The sequence below is a fragment of the Bicyclus anynana genome, chromosome 8 (assembly GCF_947172395.1).
Source record: "Bicyclus anynana chromosome 8, ilBicAnyn1.1, whole genome shotgun sequence".
Classification (NCBI taxonomy): domain Eukaryota; kingdom Metazoa; phylum Arthropoda; class Insecta; order Lepidoptera; family Nymphalidae; genus Bicyclus; species Bicyclus anynana.
This window is the reverse complement of record NC_069090.1, coordinates 2,036,670-2,055,171: the sequence shown is the minus strand read 5'-3', so window position 1 is coordinate 2,055,171 and position 18,502 is coordinate 2,036,670. Positions and strand designations below refer to the sequence as shown.

At 36.4% G+C, this 18,502-nt stretch overlaps 2 protein-coding genes across 4 annotated transcripts in view; one reads left to right on the top strand and one right to left on the bottom strand.

Moving 5' to 3' along the window:
- LOC112045112 (TBC1 domain family member 1) overlaps window positions 1-17,682 on the top strand; it is a 62,274-nt gene extending 44,592 nt beyond the window's left edge. For all 3 annotated transcript variants that reach the window (XM_024081188.2, XM_024081189.2, XM_024081190.2), the window contains 20 exons: window positions 5-104; window positions 1,050-1,190; window positions 1,725-2,534; window positions 3,043-3,244; window positions 3,689-3,811; window positions 4,287-4,402; window positions 4,813-4,904; window positions 5,223-5,358; window positions 5,720-5,840; window positions 6,542-6,644; window positions 7,811-7,929; window positions 8,352-8,498; window positions 8,891-9,049; window positions 9,799-9,963; window positions 10,614-10,765; window positions 10,901-10,999; window positions 11,148-11,301; window positions 11,869-12,038; window positions 12,440-12,586; window positions 12,874-17,682. In XM_024081188.2, the coding sequence (XP_023936956.2) occupies window positions 5-104; window positions 1,050-1,190; window positions 1,725-2,534; window positions 3,043-3,244; window positions 3,689-3,811; window positions 4,287-4,402; window positions 4,813-4,904; window positions 5,223-5,358; window positions 5,720-5,840; window positions 6,542-6,644; window positions 7,811-7,929; window positions 8,352-8,498; window positions 8,891-9,049; window positions 9,799-9,963; window positions 10,614-10,765; window positions 10,901-10,999; window positions 11,148-11,301; window positions 11,869-12,038; window positions 12,440-12,586; window positions 12,874-13,761 (4,144 nt within the window). In that variant the 3' untranslated portion in view covers window positions 13,762-17,682. The remainder of the gene's footprint in view (window positions 1-4; window positions 105-1,049; window positions 1,191-1,724; window positions 2,535-3,042; window positions 3,245-3,688; window positions 3,812-4,286; window positions 4,403-4,812; window positions 4,905-5,222; window positions 5,359-5,719; window positions 5,841-6,541; window positions 6,645-7,810; window positions 7,930-8,351; window positions 8,499-8,890; window positions 9,050-9,798; window positions 9,964-10,613; window positions 10,766-10,900; window positions 11,000-11,147; window positions 11,302-11,868; window positions 12,039-12,439; window positions 12,587-12,873) is intronic.
- The window catches only part of LOC112045114 (dynein axonemal intermediate chain 7-like), a 37,935-nt gene continuing 36,909 nt past the window's right edge, over window positions 17,477-18,502 (bottom strand). The window contains exon 25 of the mRNA XM_052882846.1: window positions 17,477-18,289. Coding sequence (XP_052738806.1) covers window positions 18,152-18,289 — 138 coding nt within the window. The 3' untranslated portion in view covers window positions 17,477-18,151. The remainder of the gene's footprint in view (window positions 18,290-18,502) is intronic.

Here is an 18,502-nt window from a genome sequence, read left to right as displayed (position 1 = left end):
CCAGAGGTAATGAAGCGTCTGGGTTGGTGCGAAGCGTGAGTAACGCTTCAGCATTGACATCGCTTTGCGCTGATTTATCACCTTCAGACTCGCATTTTTTTGAGGTAACAATCTTTTAATAGTTGACGTAACAATTAGGTAGCCCTCCTGAGACTCTAGGCATGTTACATATTGTTTCTTTTTCTACAAACGTTAACGCTTCCAAAATTGAAACAAATTTGGGAGTGACCGTAGACAGAGAATGTAATAGCGCCATCATATCTTTCGTCGTATTCTCTCAAAAAAAGAGAACATCTTATGCATGGACTCTGTAAAGAAATGAGACAAGGCGATTTGATTTTTGGTGCTTAGATACATGGCCGTTTTTGTTGACTATATAGGTCGTGACAAGTTGTCATATGGCATGGTGTTGTGATATGAAAATCACGTTAAAATCGATGTCCAATTTGAATAACTTTTGACGGATAACGGCACGCTAATCAGTGGTCAATTTCGTACTCCGTCAACGGAAATGATATTCGTTATCGGTAGTTCACGTGGATCTTGTCATTTCCATATTTTTTTAGTTTTCGAAGGGCTAATACGTAGTCCACCAAGCTGTTCCAATGCGGATTTACAGAACTAAAACTACGCCCTCCGAATCGAAGACAGTGGTCATATTCACTGTCACTAAGCTATCACGGCTCTCATCGGTTAGCGTTTGTAAAAGGAGATCCATACGTAACATGGCTAGAGGTCTTAATGTTTAGTTAAATCAATCGCCTATAAGAGAGCACTTTGCCGGATATGCTAGAACACGTGGTATAGCAATACTCTATTTTTACGATCATACAGTTCAGACTGGATACAGCAATTCTGCTTGTTGACAAAATTAATCATGACTGCAGTACTTCCCCGGATGAGCTCTGTAATAAAGAGCGCAGTTACTGTTAAAATTCTTACTTTTCTTATTAATATGTTTATGTTTCAATATTTGTAAATTAGGTAGATATTATGAGTAGTTTGTATTTTGGTCAATAATAGTGTTAAATAATTATTGGTCCTTTCAGGTTCTGTACATAGGGAAGGTGCGAATATCACAGAGAAAAGTTCCAGAGTCTCTGATTGATGACGCTCTAATAAAATTTGCACAGCATGAGGCGGAGAAAGTGAAGAATTTGAGACGACACAGCTTATTGCCTTCTTCAGCGGTATGCATAATCTATACTAATATTATAAAGAGGAAAATTTTGTTTGTATATTTGTTTGTTTGTTTGTTTGTTTGTTTGATTGTAATGAATAGGCTAAAAAACTACTGGACCGATTTTAAAAATTCTTTCACCATTCGAAAGCTACATTATCCACAAGTAACATAGGCTAAATTTTATTTTGGAAAAAAATAGGATTCCGTAAGATATTTGAGTTTTTCGGACACAAGGTGTAAAAAATCAACCAGAAAAGCAAGGTAGGGGTAGGCTAGGGGTAGAGTAGGGGTAGGATAGGGGTAATTGAAAGTTTACATCGAGTTTCATGCGGACGAAGTCGCTGGCGTCGGCTTGTACTACATATTTCTAAATTTCATAATGTAATTACATAGCGTAATTGTAATAAAAAATATTTGACTGAAATTGTTGAGTTTTTCAAAAGAACATTTTTGAATTACTATTTCAGTCTTTCAAGTATATATGCGACGTAGTAAAGTTAAAAGTATGATTTTTAAACTTATTAATGTTTTGTATTTTCAGGGTTCCCAAGATAGTATAGATTCTGGAGATAACACAAAGGCCCCGCACACGAAAGCAATAGAAAAATTTATGCAGAACAATAATAATAATCTTATACCAAGCACAACACCTTTAGAACCCGATAAAAATAATTCTTGGAAGAGTGTTGACAATGTTACCAAACTAGAAAATAATGAGGTGGATAAAGATTTTGATACGTTCAGTAAGCAGCGTATGGATAAAAACAATAAAAACCCAGTGCCTTTAGAGCCGTCAATATTAGTAATTAATGTACCAAAAAGTAATTTACCAAACTTAGGCACTGTCAATGAGGATGAAGAAAAACATGATGACCATTCTCGTATATCTAAGTCACAAAATATTACTCCAGTACATACAGCTAATTTAATAAATTTACAGAGTAATAATGATTCCATTCCAAATATTAAAGATAGAAATAATATTAATCTATTTACAGAAAATATTGAAACAGTTATTGATCCATTACTTAACATTCCTATTGGAATAAAAAATGAGACCGTAAATGAAAAAAGTAAAACAAAAATAGACCCTAGTTTACCATGTTCGTTAAAAGAAGACATAAACAACCAGGTTGTTGGAGATAGTAAATTGCAAGGGACTCCTAACGCGTTAAAATCAAAAACAGCTAAAATGAACTTTGAAGAAATAAAATCAAATAAAGAGAAGACACTGGTCATGACTGAAAATAAACCATTTATGCGAGACAGGTCTGCATCTATTGGTACTCTGAATCTAAAGACACCCTTAGCACATTTAATTGGAGAACAAAATAGGACAATGTTGTTTCAGGTAATTTATTTAAGATTGATAAATACTATTAAAAGTGATTTATCAGAAAGAAAGAAAGACAATTTTGTGTAGCGTTCGTTTCTTACGTTTTTGTAACGTTAAAATTGCGATTGCGTATGTTTTCTCTTTTTTATATTCAACTTGCCCCAAATTTATTGGATCAATTAAGTTTATAAATATTTACGAAACATTAAATTTCAATTTGAAATAAAATATTTACAAGAAATACACCTTATCTAATTATTCACCTAATTGTAGGGTATCCAATTCGCTGGCCCTTTTAATTCTCTGGATTGCATGGCATATCTTTTGTGCCAAATAGGCGCCAGCTCTTGGGTTACCTTTTGCATGGATCAATTTGTCAAACATTTTAAAAAATCCTTTTAGATAAGCGCATAACACTTACATCCATTGCATGTCTTTTTAATATAAATTTGCAAGACATATAAAATTCTTTTAGATAAGCGCAAAATACATACATTCATTGCATGTGTTGTTGCGCTTCTAGGTTGGTAGATCCGAACTTCGTCTTATCAGCCCCGATAGGAAGCAGATCCTTCTACATAGAGCGTTCAAAGACGTTGCGAGCTGCGTTCTCGGCAGGATCAATAAGGAGCACTTCGGCTTCGTGTGCAGGGAGACCAATGATAGCTACGCGTGCTACGTGTTCAAATGCGAGAGTGACTCTATTGCCACTGAGGTCGTTAATGGTAAGGTATTCTATATCTGTTCTTTAAATTACAAGAGCTGTTACATTATTCTTTGTACTGTGAACCAGAAGATTTGCTACATCAATATTTTACTACAGTTGCAAACTATTTTTAGAATACTTTGTTTCATTGATTTGATTTGGATAACTTCACTCTTATCATGACATAACTTGATGTTGCAACAGTGCTTGTAAAATAAGCCTAATTGAAATAAATGAATTTTAATTTTTTTGAATTTCTTAAGTCTAGGTTGGAAATCTAACTCTAATACTGTTGCAGACTTATGTTATATGCTAGCTAGCTTATTTACAATATTCTTATTGTTTGGGTGCAGAGTATAAGTTAGTGAAATTAAGCCAAAAAAACATTAGCTCCAATGTAAAATAAAGCATATTATTCAAGTAATATAATTATTAGTAAAATAAGAATTATAATTGGTTACAGCAATCAAACAAGCTTTCGTGGCTCACGCGGAATTGTTAAAGAAATCGAGAGACAAATCTCCCAACATGACCTGTGAGCACTGCCCGATGTTATGGTACCACAGACTTTGCCATGATATTGAAGGTACAATACTTTATTTACTTATTTTATTGAGGTAAGGAGGTAAAAAACAAAATGTTTAAATGGAAGGGTATGTTAAAAATAATGTTGGAGTTCACCAAGGACCAATACAGGAACCAAATAATCTTAACTAATACGCGTTTGTGAAGTTATTCATTTTGTAAAAAAACACTTTATTGATGAATAAAATTTTTTGAATCACAGAAATTTTACTGTATAATGAATGAATGAAATATACTTTATTGTACACCAAAAAGAATAATAACAAGCAAGAAATTAACTTAAAAACTAATGTACAATTGGCGGCCTTATCGCTAATGATAATGTATACCAAATTAAGTTTTTAATATTAGAAACTTAACTCAGTAATTTTTGCTTGTTTTGTAAAGTTTGCTTTGTAAAGTTTGTTTCAATAAAGTAGTAAATAATTTATCTATTTTATATTATAATGTGAGCTTTAAAAAGTTCGCTGTTACAGGTTTAAATGAAAAGAAAACACACGCTTTCATTCTTCGTCGCATAGAGCAACTACCCGAGGATGAACAAGAGCTAATTATCACGAAATACCAAGGAGGGACTAATCATATTTATGAGGTAAATTAATAGAATCTAACTAATATTATAAATGAAACTTTGGATGGATGTTTCCTAATCACGCTAAAACGGCTGAACGGCCGATTATGGCCTGGAATAGCATAATTATTAGCTTTGCTTGAATGCATTTCATCCTAATATTAACAGCTGACAACACTGTCTTTGCCTTAAGCCAATCTTGCGCCAGTTAGGCCCAAAAACAAGTAATTGATAAAATTCGTTCGTAATATTTAAGGTATTAATAAATTAGTTGCGCACAACCTACGCAGTTTCCGTTTCCTATATAGCCTATGTTGATTATGCAGCTTTCCATTGGTAGAAGAACTTTTAGAACCGGTTTAATGCCGTGACAGTGTAACAAATGAAGTCACTTTCGCGATTATAACATAAGTGTGGATTTATATTTGCAGGTGAGTGAACACAACGCATTTCTGATGATGCTACTTCGTGCGCATTGTGAATCCAAGCAGCTGAGACATGTTCACGACACTGCTGAGAATAGGTAAGTTTCTTATAAAAAAAAATATTTATAGGTTATACTTAGCAGATGGCGTAGTTTATATTAACAGATGAAGTAGAGGATTATCGAATGAATAAGGAACACTAACAGTGGAATCCATAGACGTTGTGGGGGCACCCCCAGGTGATCGTCACCCGCTGAATGTTGAAATTAAACTTTTAGGCGTTTGAGAATTCGACACTCAACGTATGAATGGTCCCCTGGAGGTGCCCCTGCTATGAATTCCACTGTTAGTCTGTCTGACTAAGGCGACTAAAAATAACTATGATGTAAATTGTTTAATTTGTTATTGATTTTTAGGTCAGAATTCCTCAACCAGTACTTGGGAGGGAGCACTATATTTATGAAAGCCAAGCGTTCGCTCTCAAGCGGCTTCGACCACTTGCTGAAACGACGACAGAGCAAAGATGATGTTCTCCACACATCTGTTAAAAAGGTAATTATTTGATTTCAGGGCATATTTAGTATAAAAATCCCAAAATTTTCTTTCGACGTGATATCGATGATCGTAGGCTGTACACACGAAAAGACATGACTGATTGTCATGTTCCACCTAAACTTGCAAGTGAGAACGCATCGCGCATTAACGCGATAATAATTCACTTCAAACCAAATGCAATTGTTCATCAATGTCTTCTTAATATGATACTTAAAATTACTTAAAATTTTCGTCCGTAAACCGACTTAATACACAATCAATCTTAATGTTTTTCAAATAATAGGTATTACTAGTAGATTTTAGACAAGATTTTCTTTTACTCTAAGTACCTTGTTGTTTAGTTATTGTTATGTTTCAGGAGCACTCGCCGGTCCTGCCGCCGCTGGTGCTGGAGACGGCGTCCTCTGACGACAACAGCGGGGAGCTGCTCACCCCCGACAGGGTGCGCGGCAAGTCTATGACTCCGGGCTACGACGACAGTGAGTATCTATCAAATCAGTACGTAATAGTCAGGGATCCATAGAACATTTTGTACTTTTGTACACCTGATTACTAACAAGCTAATTTTTCGTGAGTAGCTTCATCTCGATGAGACGACCAACTTTTTTATTGACGAAAATTCTGATAGCTAACTGAGTTACCAGGAAATGAAAATTTCAGAGTGTCGGCGCGAGATAATGTACCACGCAATTTGTAGGACAATGTGGCTGTTGAATTGTATAAGTATTTATTAAGCAACAGTAAAAAAAACAGCTACAAAATGTTCTAGGGATCCCTGACTAATCCTACAGGCGCATTTTCATTAGGCGACATCTCGCAGATGCTTATCGCTCGACAATTACATAGTTGTCCCTGCAAAAGTTGTGGAACAATGTCTCGCGACATATGACTCATTCGAGCATTTACTAGCAACATGTTGCGCAACCCGTTAATGTCGCTTGGAACGTCAGGCGTCATCGACATGTGATTTTTGTGTCGAGTGACAAAGTTAATTAAAATGCGGCTTAGCATAGGAAAACCATAAGTCAGTTGCAATTAATAATCTACATCTTCATTATCAGCGGATGGACGTACAGTACTGGATATAGGCCTCCTATAGGGATATCTAAACATTTACATATACAAAAGCTCTTACTTATTTTTCCTCTAAACTCAACCAATGCAATGTCTACTTTTCCAGATCAACCGTCCACTCCAAAAATAAACAACAATGTGTCATTTGATGAAGTGGTTGAAGAAATTAAAGATGACACAACTTCGGCCAACTCTCCTATGATGGACATGTAAGTGGGATTTGCTTGTATAAAATTTAAAGTGCATTTTATATGGTAGTTTTGTAGGATGGCAGAGAGAACTTACGGTTCGGAGACTTGGTCGCTAACTCTCGGTTCATAGGTAGGCTCAAAATTACTCAACACGCGATGGACCGAGAAATGCTTGGTGTATCTCTGCGTGATCGAACCAGAAACATCAGAGATGTACAGAAAAACCAAAGTTACACCGACATAGCTCGAGTCGCAAAGTTGAAGTGGCAACGGTCAGGGCAAGGCACAAAGATTGTAGATCCATTGGAAATTCCCAGTGCTCATCCCAACGTGCTGGAATGACGACCCCACACCGGAAAGTGCAGTGTTGGTCAACCCCTGTGCAGGGTTGCATCAAGCCTTTGGAGGCTAGCGGCTCGAGACCGTGGCGTTTGGAAGTCCATACAAAAGGGCTATATCCAGCAGTAATTAATTTTAATTATTGTAAGGGGACCCCCTTCCACGAGCACTCACCCTTACGAGATATTATTGTAAATTAAACAACTTTTGATGGGACATGGTCGATTTACTAATGACACTCAACATTCGTACATTGATATAGGTCGTCGTTATCAACCCATAATCGGCTCACTGCTGAGCTTAAGTCTCCTCTCAGAATGAGAGGGATTAGGCCAATAGTCCACCACGCTGGCCCAAAGCGGATTGGCATACTTCACACACGCAGAGAATTAAGAAAATTCTCTGGTATGCAGGTTTTTCCTCACGATGTTGTTCCTTCGCCGTTTGAGACACGTGACATTTAATTTTTTAAAATGCACACAACTGAAAAGTTGGAGGTGCACGCACCGGACCGGATTCGAACCCACACCCTACAGAATCGGAGGCAGAGGTATATCCACTAGGCTATCACAGCTCTTGATATAGGTAGGTACAATTGAATACAAGTTCGGAGCATTAAACCTCACGAATGCGCGGATAGCGTTTAGAGCGGTCGCAGGCGCACTGAATTGGACTCTACTTCGATTTTAACGATCGGGTTCTTACCCCTCTGGCGTCCCGCGTTTCGCATGTTTTCGGGATCATTCGGAAGGTATAAGTAAGTAGGTACTGAGGGATATATCATATTGACGCGACCAAAAATATTGAGTTTGCTGCGTTACATCATTCATTAATATTTTTCATAGTTTCCTGAAAGTGAGCGACTCTCGGCCAGCAATGACGGAAAGCGGCACTGAAACCGACGCCACGTGGCGACAAGCCATTTACGAGAAGGTCATACATACACCGGCTATTGATCCTGAAGGTCAGGTCACTTTGCTTATTTTCTCTCGTGGTTCTTTTTAACCGATATCAAAAAAGAAGGTTTCTTAATTCGACAGTAGGTATATATTTTTTGTTATGTGGATAACTTCGATGTTTAAGACACGATTGATGATTCTTTTTTTGTTGTAAAGGAGATAATCCAAGGGTGATGATAAGATGATGATGAAACCAGGATGATATAGATGAAGATACAAGCGTACTACAAGCATCATACAGTGTTGCCCAAAGAATGCCTTTGGTTAAGTCACTGTCCAAGAAATACATTCCACAGCCGTTTTTTTATGGATCTTGATGAGATATGTCTGTTATTGAATACGCGACAGCGTATCGCCAAATTTAAACGAACGCCAGCTAGTTATAGGTATTAATTTACTAAGTAAAACCTTTCTTGTTCGTTTCCAGGTGATTTGAATAAAACTGACTTACTTGGACACCCGGTGTCATCGCCGGGCAAGCGGTCCAAGGAACAATTGAGGGAACTATGGAAGATGGCCATAGACCAGACCATATTGCTGGTTAGGATGGAAAGAGAAAATGCTAAATTGAAAGGTAACTTGGCATTTTTTCTTATGTAACAATATGTCATCATGTTAATATTCATACTTTTTTAGGAGTTAAATCTATCGAGAATTGTTATGGTACATGATTTTGAAGTTAAAAATTTTGACTTATAGTTGGTCCATGATCAGGGCGCCTCACTTAAGTCCAGGATTCTGGACTCCGATTCCGTTCCATTAGGGTAATTCTCTTACCCACAACCCATTTCAGGAAAGACTATTGACACGATTAAATAGAGAGGAAAATGGAAAATTAGTCACATTTAATAAGAAAGGGCGTGTCTGCTATTATTTAACAAAAAAGTATTCCCAAATCTTCCTGAAAATTCTAAAATCAAATCCTAAGTTATCCCTTCACATACTGATATGCAGATTATCTTGCAGAGCGGGAGGAATCGTCAGCAGTGAGGCGTATAAAGCTAGAGTACACCGAGCTGGGGTCCGGCGACACTGGGGTCATGTGGGACGCGCTGCTGTCAAGGGACCCCTCGCAACCCGTCGCTAAGGTTGACAGGCACATGTTGACACAAGCTGTTAGACAAGGTGAGTTTCATTTACAGTAAGACTAGTAGACGCCTCCGCGGTTTCACCCGCGTGGTTCTTGTTCCCGTTAGAATACGGGGATAATATATAGCCTATAGCCTTCCTTGATAAATAGGCTACCTAACACCGAAAGAATTTTTTAAATCGGACCAGTAGTTTCCGAGATTAGCGCGTTCAACCAAACAGACTCTTCAGCTTTATAATTTATAGTAAGATTACTTTTGCTACACGCAAATTATATATTTTATGTAGAAACAAAATTAATCAAACACATATCTTTTATTTTTCTATTTACTCGAAAATATCAAAGTTATTCTTTACCAGAGATATTTATTTTTAAAGATTATGAAGGAGAGCCTACACGCGCTTTTTGAAAGCCGATGACATATTTCATTGATCTAACCATGATTTTGTTAATTTTGAAAGTCAAAAATTACCGATTTTTCAACTTTAGGCTGAAAATTTTTAAACATGCTTCTGTCTTCTTCAGAGTTGACAGAATAATAACGAGTCCGACTATAGTAGAGGCCCTGGTTGATTTTCTACTAATTAAATGGATGTATAAGTAATTAAACAAGCGATAGGTCACTCATTACTAAATATCGAAAATAGCTTGATGTACAAGGTCGAAATTTAACAGCAAAGTAGTTTCTAGTTAGTAGACTTCCGCTAAGAACAATTTTTGCGATAGGGGTGCATTAAGGAGGTCTGAGAGTGGTCGATCTCTTATAATAAGTTATAATTCCCAGGTGTACCTCGCATGTCTCGCGGCGCAGTGTGGCGCTTCCTGGCGGAGCAAGCGTGTCTGCGCATCCCGCCGCCGCACCTCGACGACTTCCCCGACTACAACACGCCCTACAAGACGTTGTTGTCCGGCCTGACGAAACACCAGCACGCTATTCTTATAGATTTAGGTAAGAGCACCTTATAGAGTCATCATCATCATTGTCAGCCGATGGGCATCCACTGCTAGACATTAGCTTCTGGTAAGGACTTGCAAACCGCGGCTCTACATTACACGTTTGATGTCATCGGCCCACCCAGGGGTGGTTTAAAAAATACTGCGTTTTCTAGGGGTCGTCCCAGAACATTGTGACCCTGACGTTCATCGGCACGTAGAACTATGTGCTTTGCTTCGCGACTTATTGAGCTATGTCGGTGACTTTGATTCTTCTGCGGATCTCCTCATTTCTGATTCGATCACGCAGAGATGTACGAAGCATATTTCGCTCCATTATCCAACGATTGATTCTGAGCCTTCTTATAAGGGGTTGTGCGGGCTTAGTAGGCATAAAGCATAGTGTTGTAGGACGTATTCCAAAAGAGTATTGCTGTTCGTATAGACGACGATTTTCTACATAATATCAAGCAGTGGGTCTAAGATACGCGCGCCAAAAGATGATTGTTTACATTTGACCACATATCACCCTCTCTTTCGTACCTTAGCAAGAAAAGAATATTCGTGAATATCCAGGCTCTCACATAATCCATCAATCATTACTCGTAGTGTAAACAAATGTCATAGCTATTTGTTTTCTAAGACATTCTTTATATTATGTTCCAGGGCGTACTTTTCCAAAACACTCATACTTTGCGTCAGCGTTGGGTCCCGGACAGCTTGCCCTGTACAATATCCTCAAGGCGTATTCTCTACTTGACCCTGACGTAGGGTACTGTCAGGGTCTCAGCTTCGTGGCAGGAATATTGCTGTTACATGTAAGTTTATTTCTAGATGCTTCCGTTTTTAGTTCTAAACGATTAGAAGATAGCACATAGAAATGCTACTTTTCGCTTTTTAATGTCACACAAGTCGATTGAACTTTAAAAAGATTTTCTTTACTATTTTTCTAGATGGACGAAGCGGAAGCTTTCATACTTCTTCGGCATTTGATGTTCCGACGCGGCATTAGAAAGCAATATTTACCGGACATGAGCGCCTTACAAGTTCAGGTAGCAAAGACATTTATATACTTTATTTTATCATACTTTGAGATGTATGTCACCACCATCACATTCTTATCTGTTTACGAGTACTTTTATGCGATAGAATAGGTACTGACATTCGAGACAATGAATCCAGGCTAATCCACTCTTGCAGTTGTACCAACTGTCTCGCCTCCTGCGCGACCACGAGCCAGAACTGCACGCCAAGCTGGAGTCGCTGGACATCTCGCCGGCGCTGTACGCGGCGCCCTGGATGTTGACGCTGTTCACCAGCCAGTTCCCCCTGGGATTCGTCTCCAGAGTGTTTGGTGAGTTTGAGTACCTTTAGCATGACTGGTTATCACCAGGCGTATAGTTCCTGATTTTAGTTTTTTCCTGTTAGTCCGCATATACAAAAAAGTAATACGGTGGTGAGGAAAGCAATAAGTCTTCATGAAAGATTGTTCGCAACACGAATGCACGAAGTTTTCTACAATAAAATCAATATCTCTTTCAAAGTCCGCCTACAGTAATTTCCAAGAAAAGTACAAACTGAATGATTAGCTTAGATTTTTATTCACACGCTGCGATAAAACTGTGCAAACTGTGATATCGATTCATCGAATGATGGTTCCACCTACCATAAAAATCGGTACCAACTTTAGTAAAAACGATAAAACGGCATAAATCGACTGACCAGTCTGTTTGAACAGTTTTAACTTTGTCGTGTAGACCGGACATTATAGGAGACACCGTAGCGAGGAGTTGGTTCTTGCTTGTGCGTGTAGGAGAAGTTATCTGGTAAATGGATAACATACAGCTATTTGTTGGGGATAGTATTACGTGTTTTCTTGAAAATAATGGTCCATACATTAATGGTGTTTTCTCTCCCACAGATCTGATATTCCTGGAGTCGTTCAATGTGGTATTCGCGGTATCTCTAGCGCTGCTGTCCGCACACAAGGACGGGCTGATGCTGTGTGAAAGTTGCGAGGAGGCGGCCGAGTATCTGAAGCACAAGCTGCCAGACATGGACAGAGTTATCTATGACAAGGTCATGAAGACGGTGAGTTTTAACTCTTATCTTCTTTATCATTTATTCTCTATTTTCTACCTTATTGGTACTAACATTTTCCAATCCTGCCTATTTTGGGCAGTTAAAATCCAGTTTTAAACCTATCTTCATGGTATAGTATCTCCAGCAGGCTAATTCATTATCTTTGACATATATGCGAAATTGAGATTCTATGTAACAAATGTCATCCAGTGCCTACTGATGGATATCTTATATTAGGTAGATGACATATTGGTAATTAATGGTAATAAATGGGTTGATAATAAAGACCAAAATGGTGGACATGTACCTACCACCAAGTGTAATTACAACTCTGTAATTACACTTGGTGGTAGAAATAAGTACTTATTGCAAATTATGTTTCTACTAATACTATTACTATGTTTATTTAGGTTGCAAAACTAGACATTGGTCGTCAACTAACAGAATACGAGGTGGAGTACAGTGTGCTGAGAGAAGAGATGCCACGCCTTGCTACACTGACGGAGCAAAACAGGCTGCTTCTAGAAGATACTAATAGAATGAAAACAGAACTAGATGTAAGTATATATATCTATAGTCCCACGATTAATGGACTGGACTCAAATAGGACAATGCTAGGATCTATTTGTTTAGTTGTGCTAGTGTTGCATCAATTCTTCGCTTAGTTGGAAGAAAAAGAAGTTTGGTCGTGTTTATAGACATGAGTAAATATGTTCTTTTTAAAAAAAATATGGATTAGTTGGCACCAAATGAAGACTAATAAAATCAATAATGTTTCACATTTGTTACTAAAAATAGTTAATTTTCTATTACGAATAAGTCTCTTAATATTTTTTTGTTGCAGTCTGCTATGGATGCAGTTGAAAACTACGAGAAAACACAAACTCGTCTAGAATCTCACAACAAAGTAATGGAACAACACCTCAACTTATTAAGTCGGTACATCATGATCCATCAGAAACAAGATCTACCGCACGAGATAAAGAAAATCGTACAGAACTACAGCAAAAGATTATCGTTTGGCTCTAAAATAATCACTAAATTCACTTCAAACGAAGACGAAGATGAACCCAAAAAGAATTACAAACAAGGAGCGAGCACTCCCAATCTATTTACCAAAGTATCCAAAGAAGATATCTTAAACGCTGTGAACAAAGAGAAGAGCATTGAAGACCGAAAGCATTTTATGATGAAGAAGTCCCAATCAGTCCATTCAGGACTGATATCGAGCAAACACGTCCCATTAAAAGTGTTGGAAGAGAAAACTGAAACCACCAGAAGGGACAGTTTGCGTATAGAAAGTATCGCAAACGAATCCATACGAGATTTGGGGAAAAAGACTTCTGGCTTCTTTGCAAATACCCACGAACAAATTCGACAAGAGAGGTTGTTTGAACAACAATTGAAACATGATTTTGATGAGAATTTAAAGAAGTTGGACGATAAAATATCGCCTACCTTGTCACCTAAATCATACTTGGACGACTTGAGCATATTCCAAAGCAAGAAAAGTCTTTCTTTGAATCTAAACACTAATCTAAAGGTAAAAGATACAAAATTCAATGACAGTGGTTTTGTAACACCACTTAGTCCCAATGATAGGGATGACAAAAAGGAGAATGATATAACTTCAGCTGTTTCGCATCCGCTGAGTGACTGCGACGTCGATATTAAATTCGATGGTCAATTAACAAAATTAAAACAGATTCGTCCTTTGAGAAATAACAATTGAAACATTTTTGTATTAAATCTTTGAGACATTCAAAATTAGTGACACGTTGTTCCAATGGTAAGGGAGGTAAGGGATTTTTTTTTATGTAAGTAATTTACTTTTGAGGAAAGTGATATAAAAAAATAATTGTTTAAAGGAATTTTCATCAGATCGTACTTTTGCTACTTGATTGGTCACTGGTATTGTGTCAGATTAACAAAAAAAGATTCCTGGGTTCTTTCTAGTCCCAAAAATTCTTAATAATATAATTTGTGAATTTTTGGACGTCCGTTTGGCCTTGGAATTGTGATAAAAATGGATCTGTCATCTTAGCACTACACCAAATGAACTTCAGAATTGATTGACTTTGACAGAATGAAATTTGACTGGAACTTGTCAGTATCATCCTCCAATAGCACACAAATCCGTCAATCCTTTAATGTGTATGTCGGTGTACTGTCTCATCGAATTTTGAAAGTGAAGAAGTAGAGAGTGCACATGTGTTTGTGTACACACTTGTCTTTTCAATTATTTCCCGCTTTATGGTTGGTTGGTCTCAAGGTGATAGTAGCTACAGTTTTGAATTATGACATTAAAATCTGTACTACATAAAGCTGAAGAGTTCGTTGGTTTGTTTGGTTGAACGCGCTAATCTCTAAGTAACTACTGGTCCGATTTGAAAAATTCTTTCAGTGTTAGATAGCCCATTTATCGAGGAAGGAAGGGCTATGTATTATCCTCGTATTCCCACGGGAAAGGGAGCTAGTTATAGATATGGCTGGACCATATTGCAAGAGATTTATGGAGAAAATAGTTGACTATTCTTGCCTACTCTGGTTAATTGTTTATCAGTAACATTGTTAACACCTAATGATTTTGTGCAATCTCGTATTATTTAAAAAGGGGTTAGAATTGGGTAATTAATTAATTATTATAAGTGATAGGCCCTTGAACGATGAAAACACCTATCGACGCCTTTTAAGCCATATATACTGTAATGTTAGACTGTTACTTAATCTCATAAGTGATATATAGATGTAAGTTTAAAGGAGCAACTTTTGAAAACTTTTTCGGCTACAAATAAAATCCATTTATCACAGAATTAGTGTCGGAAAATACTTATTGGGAATTCATGTGAACTAGCAACATTAAAAATAATGGAATACTAAAAATATGATAAAATTTTGATGGTTTTCATTTTTAAGAATAAATAAATTCTATACACTTAGACAACTTATTTTCTGTAGTCAGTTTTTTATGGAACAGATATTTTGGACTAAAAGTATATACATTTTTTGGTTATTCACTGTAAAAAGAGACAGACCTATTGAGAACCTTTTTTTAAGACGGTTAAAATGATATTAGAAGCCTTGTTTAAGTCTTGTCATTCCCTTCCGAAAAATAATTGTTAGTGGAAATATTAATCGACGAGTTGTTTTATTTGTCTTTAGTTATTAACAAAAAGGTATTGCTTAAAAAAGATAACAAAAGATAAAAAATTCAATCTCATTCTCTAGTTGTGGTAAAATGATGAACTCCTAATAAGAATGTTTGGCGCGTAATTTCAGATAATAAATACTTTTAAAGTTGATGTATTTAGATTGTGTATTCATAATGTATGTCCAATTTGTATGTTTTGGATGTCCAACAACCGTCTAAGCTAAATCTATATACTTAGGTTTTGACTCAGTATAATGAAATTATAGGTTTAAACTTTAGAAAACTAAAGGGAATAGAACGAAAAGTGTTGGTCGTGATGTGAAGTTAGTGCTGCAGGCATGTAGGCTTACTTGATCGTCAGTGGCTGACATTGGTTTTGTACTGGCGTAAATTCATAGCCGGTCTTTAAATTTATTTTTAGTTATACATATAGGAATACTTACGCCACTGGGTTTTTCACTTATGAATCTCTCAAGTACTTGGACATCCAAAATTGAATATAGTTTGTGTGTTATAGTTATAATAGTGGATATTAAGATTAGATGTAACATAACGATATAATCTTCAATATGATGATGTATTTACATCAGTTAGTGATGATCACGATAATGATGATCACGATAATGGTGATATTGACGTTTCCATGAAAAAAAGTATTTATATTGAAGGTTGTAGTTGTGTTTTTGAACGTTGTGAATGTTGTGCTTAATTAAGTGTATTACAAATTTAAGTATAATGAGTGTGAATTAAGTTACAACTTTTGTTATATCGGCAATTTATTGGACGCGGCTTAGTAGCACTTATTCTGTAAAGATGTTTTTATCACGACAGTGTGAGTTTCCAATTTGTGTCTATCTCTGTTTAACATAGTACTATAGAAAGAGAGATGTATAGAATTTCAAGCTTCACACTGTAGAGGCTTAAAACATAACAGAATAGTACTACAGCTGCGGGTAAGAGAGGGAAGGAGAAGGATAACATAAGCTTTCAGTTTAACATAATACTGAAGATAGAGAGATAAGCCAGGGGCGTAGCTACCGCCGTATCACCCACATCAATGATACGGGGCCCGCGGAATATAGGGCCCCTTGAGATGTGAAACCAAAAATTAGTAAAGTGTAATGCACAATCTCTGCTGATTTTCTGCTGCTGAAAAATCATAAAAAACTGTAGAAATGACGAAAGTAAAAAAGAAAACCGTTTTTTTCCTGCGTTAAACGTGTACTCAAAATGGAAACATCATAGATAATAGGAAGTCTCTGTCATATTTATTTTAAAAGAGCATTTTTTGTGTAAGAATTCGTTACCCTTCGTTTGGGACCCCCCACTAAATTTGATACAGGCATGCTACGCCACTGAATATACTTAAAGAAGAATACAAATCTCACACTGCAGAATAGCACTACAGTTGCGGGTAAGAGATGGAAGGAGAGAATGAGATTTACAGAAACTTCTTTTGTGTAAGTAAAAATAAATAACTCTTCTCCTGTTAGTTGTTATCGCGCCCACGTACTAGTGTATATGTTCTACTTTATGATGATTTGGTTATGTTAGTAAGGTGTACAGCGCGTTGGTGTTTTTTTTATTCTCTACATGTTAGCCCTTGACAATCTCACCTGATGGTAAGTGATGATGCAATCTAAGATGGAAGTGCTAACTTGTTAGAAGTAGGATGAAAATCCACACGCCCTTTCTATCCCATTTCATCTCCATCCAGTTAAAAAGATTCTCACATACAAATACGCTTGAACACAGACATACATAGACAAACAAAGCCAATACCTTTATCATAAAATAGAATATCTATAGATATTTAAAACGCCTCCAAGTAGTTGTATGTGGTGTATAGATCATCAATACAACCGTTTACCGCAACGCATCAAAAAATGATTCACTTAGGATAAGTACGGCTTCGAGAAATAAAATAAGTATATTTTATGATTATTTATACTAAATATTTTAATCACTATTTTACTTAGCTATGAAGGGTTAGACAGCAATTTATTATTCTTTTAATTATATTATTACTCTTCATCTAAGTAAGAACTTAACAAACCACTTAATTTAAAAGATAATAAAACGATATATTTATTTGTTGGCCGTTTATTAAAAAAATATTGCTCAAAATTCTTTATTATGTTTTTTGTTATTTAGGTACATTTTGTTTTGTGCAAATGTTAATGCATTTAAACTTAAGTTAGTAGTGAATATAATATATTCCTAAGAATTTATAGACATACTTTGCTATACAAAAGTAAAGTTGATTAAATTCGACACATCAAAAAAAATAGGTTAGTAATTAGTGCAAAAATAATTATTATTCCACGACTATATAAATCTTTTATTAATATTAAAATAAATTTCAAAGAGGTTTCCAAATAAATTGCTACTAACTTAAGTATGAAAGCTTTTTAAAAGTGAGAATAAATAGAGAGAAATAGCGTCAGAATAATATTGATATATTAGAAACGTGATATTGTGATCAATAAAATTTTAAAGAAACTCTAGTTTTTTACTCTACATTTACATTGTACAGTACAAGTAGTACTAGCCGACGCCCCTGTTTTCACTGAATAAAATATAGTACTCACAATCACTTGACAATCTGTGTCACATCACAATGAGTCTTTCAGTTGTGTAGGTATTTTAGGTATTTTTGTGGTGATTTGAGCAGACAGGTTCCGTCTACTAATAGGAATCCTCGTGTACCGATAAAATAGCTGTATCGTCCGCGAAATTTGCAATCGTCGTATCAACGTGTGTTGGCAGGTCAGCAGTGAATAGGAGATACATTACCGGTCCTAATATACTACCTTGTGGCACCCCTGAGAGAAATTCATTTAATGACATTTCATTGTTTTATTAATGATACCTACGAGTAGAACATTGTAACGTGCAAAAAATATTATAATTTACCATACAAAGACAATATTTGGTGCGTTGTCAGTTTTTATTTTTGATTTTCTTAAATTCACGAGTAGCTACACACTTTTAACTCCTGCAGTAAATCGAAGACTGTCTCGACGAGTCTGTATTTCATGTCGAAGGTGGCTCGCCGTGCGTCCACCGAACCATAAGACATGTTCAATGTGAAGAGGTCCGGATAAAACTGGAAAGAAGCAAACGTAAAGGTAACTTTTTACGGCAAAACTAAAAGGAAGACTTTGCAATCTATGTGTGTCAATCTATATTATAAAACTGTAACAGGTTAAATTCTGTACATTGAAGATATTTTGAAATTCATTGTTGGAGTCCGTCTGTCCGTGTTTTTGTTGACCGGGCATCACGCTAAAACTACTCAATGCATTCAAATGAAGCACGA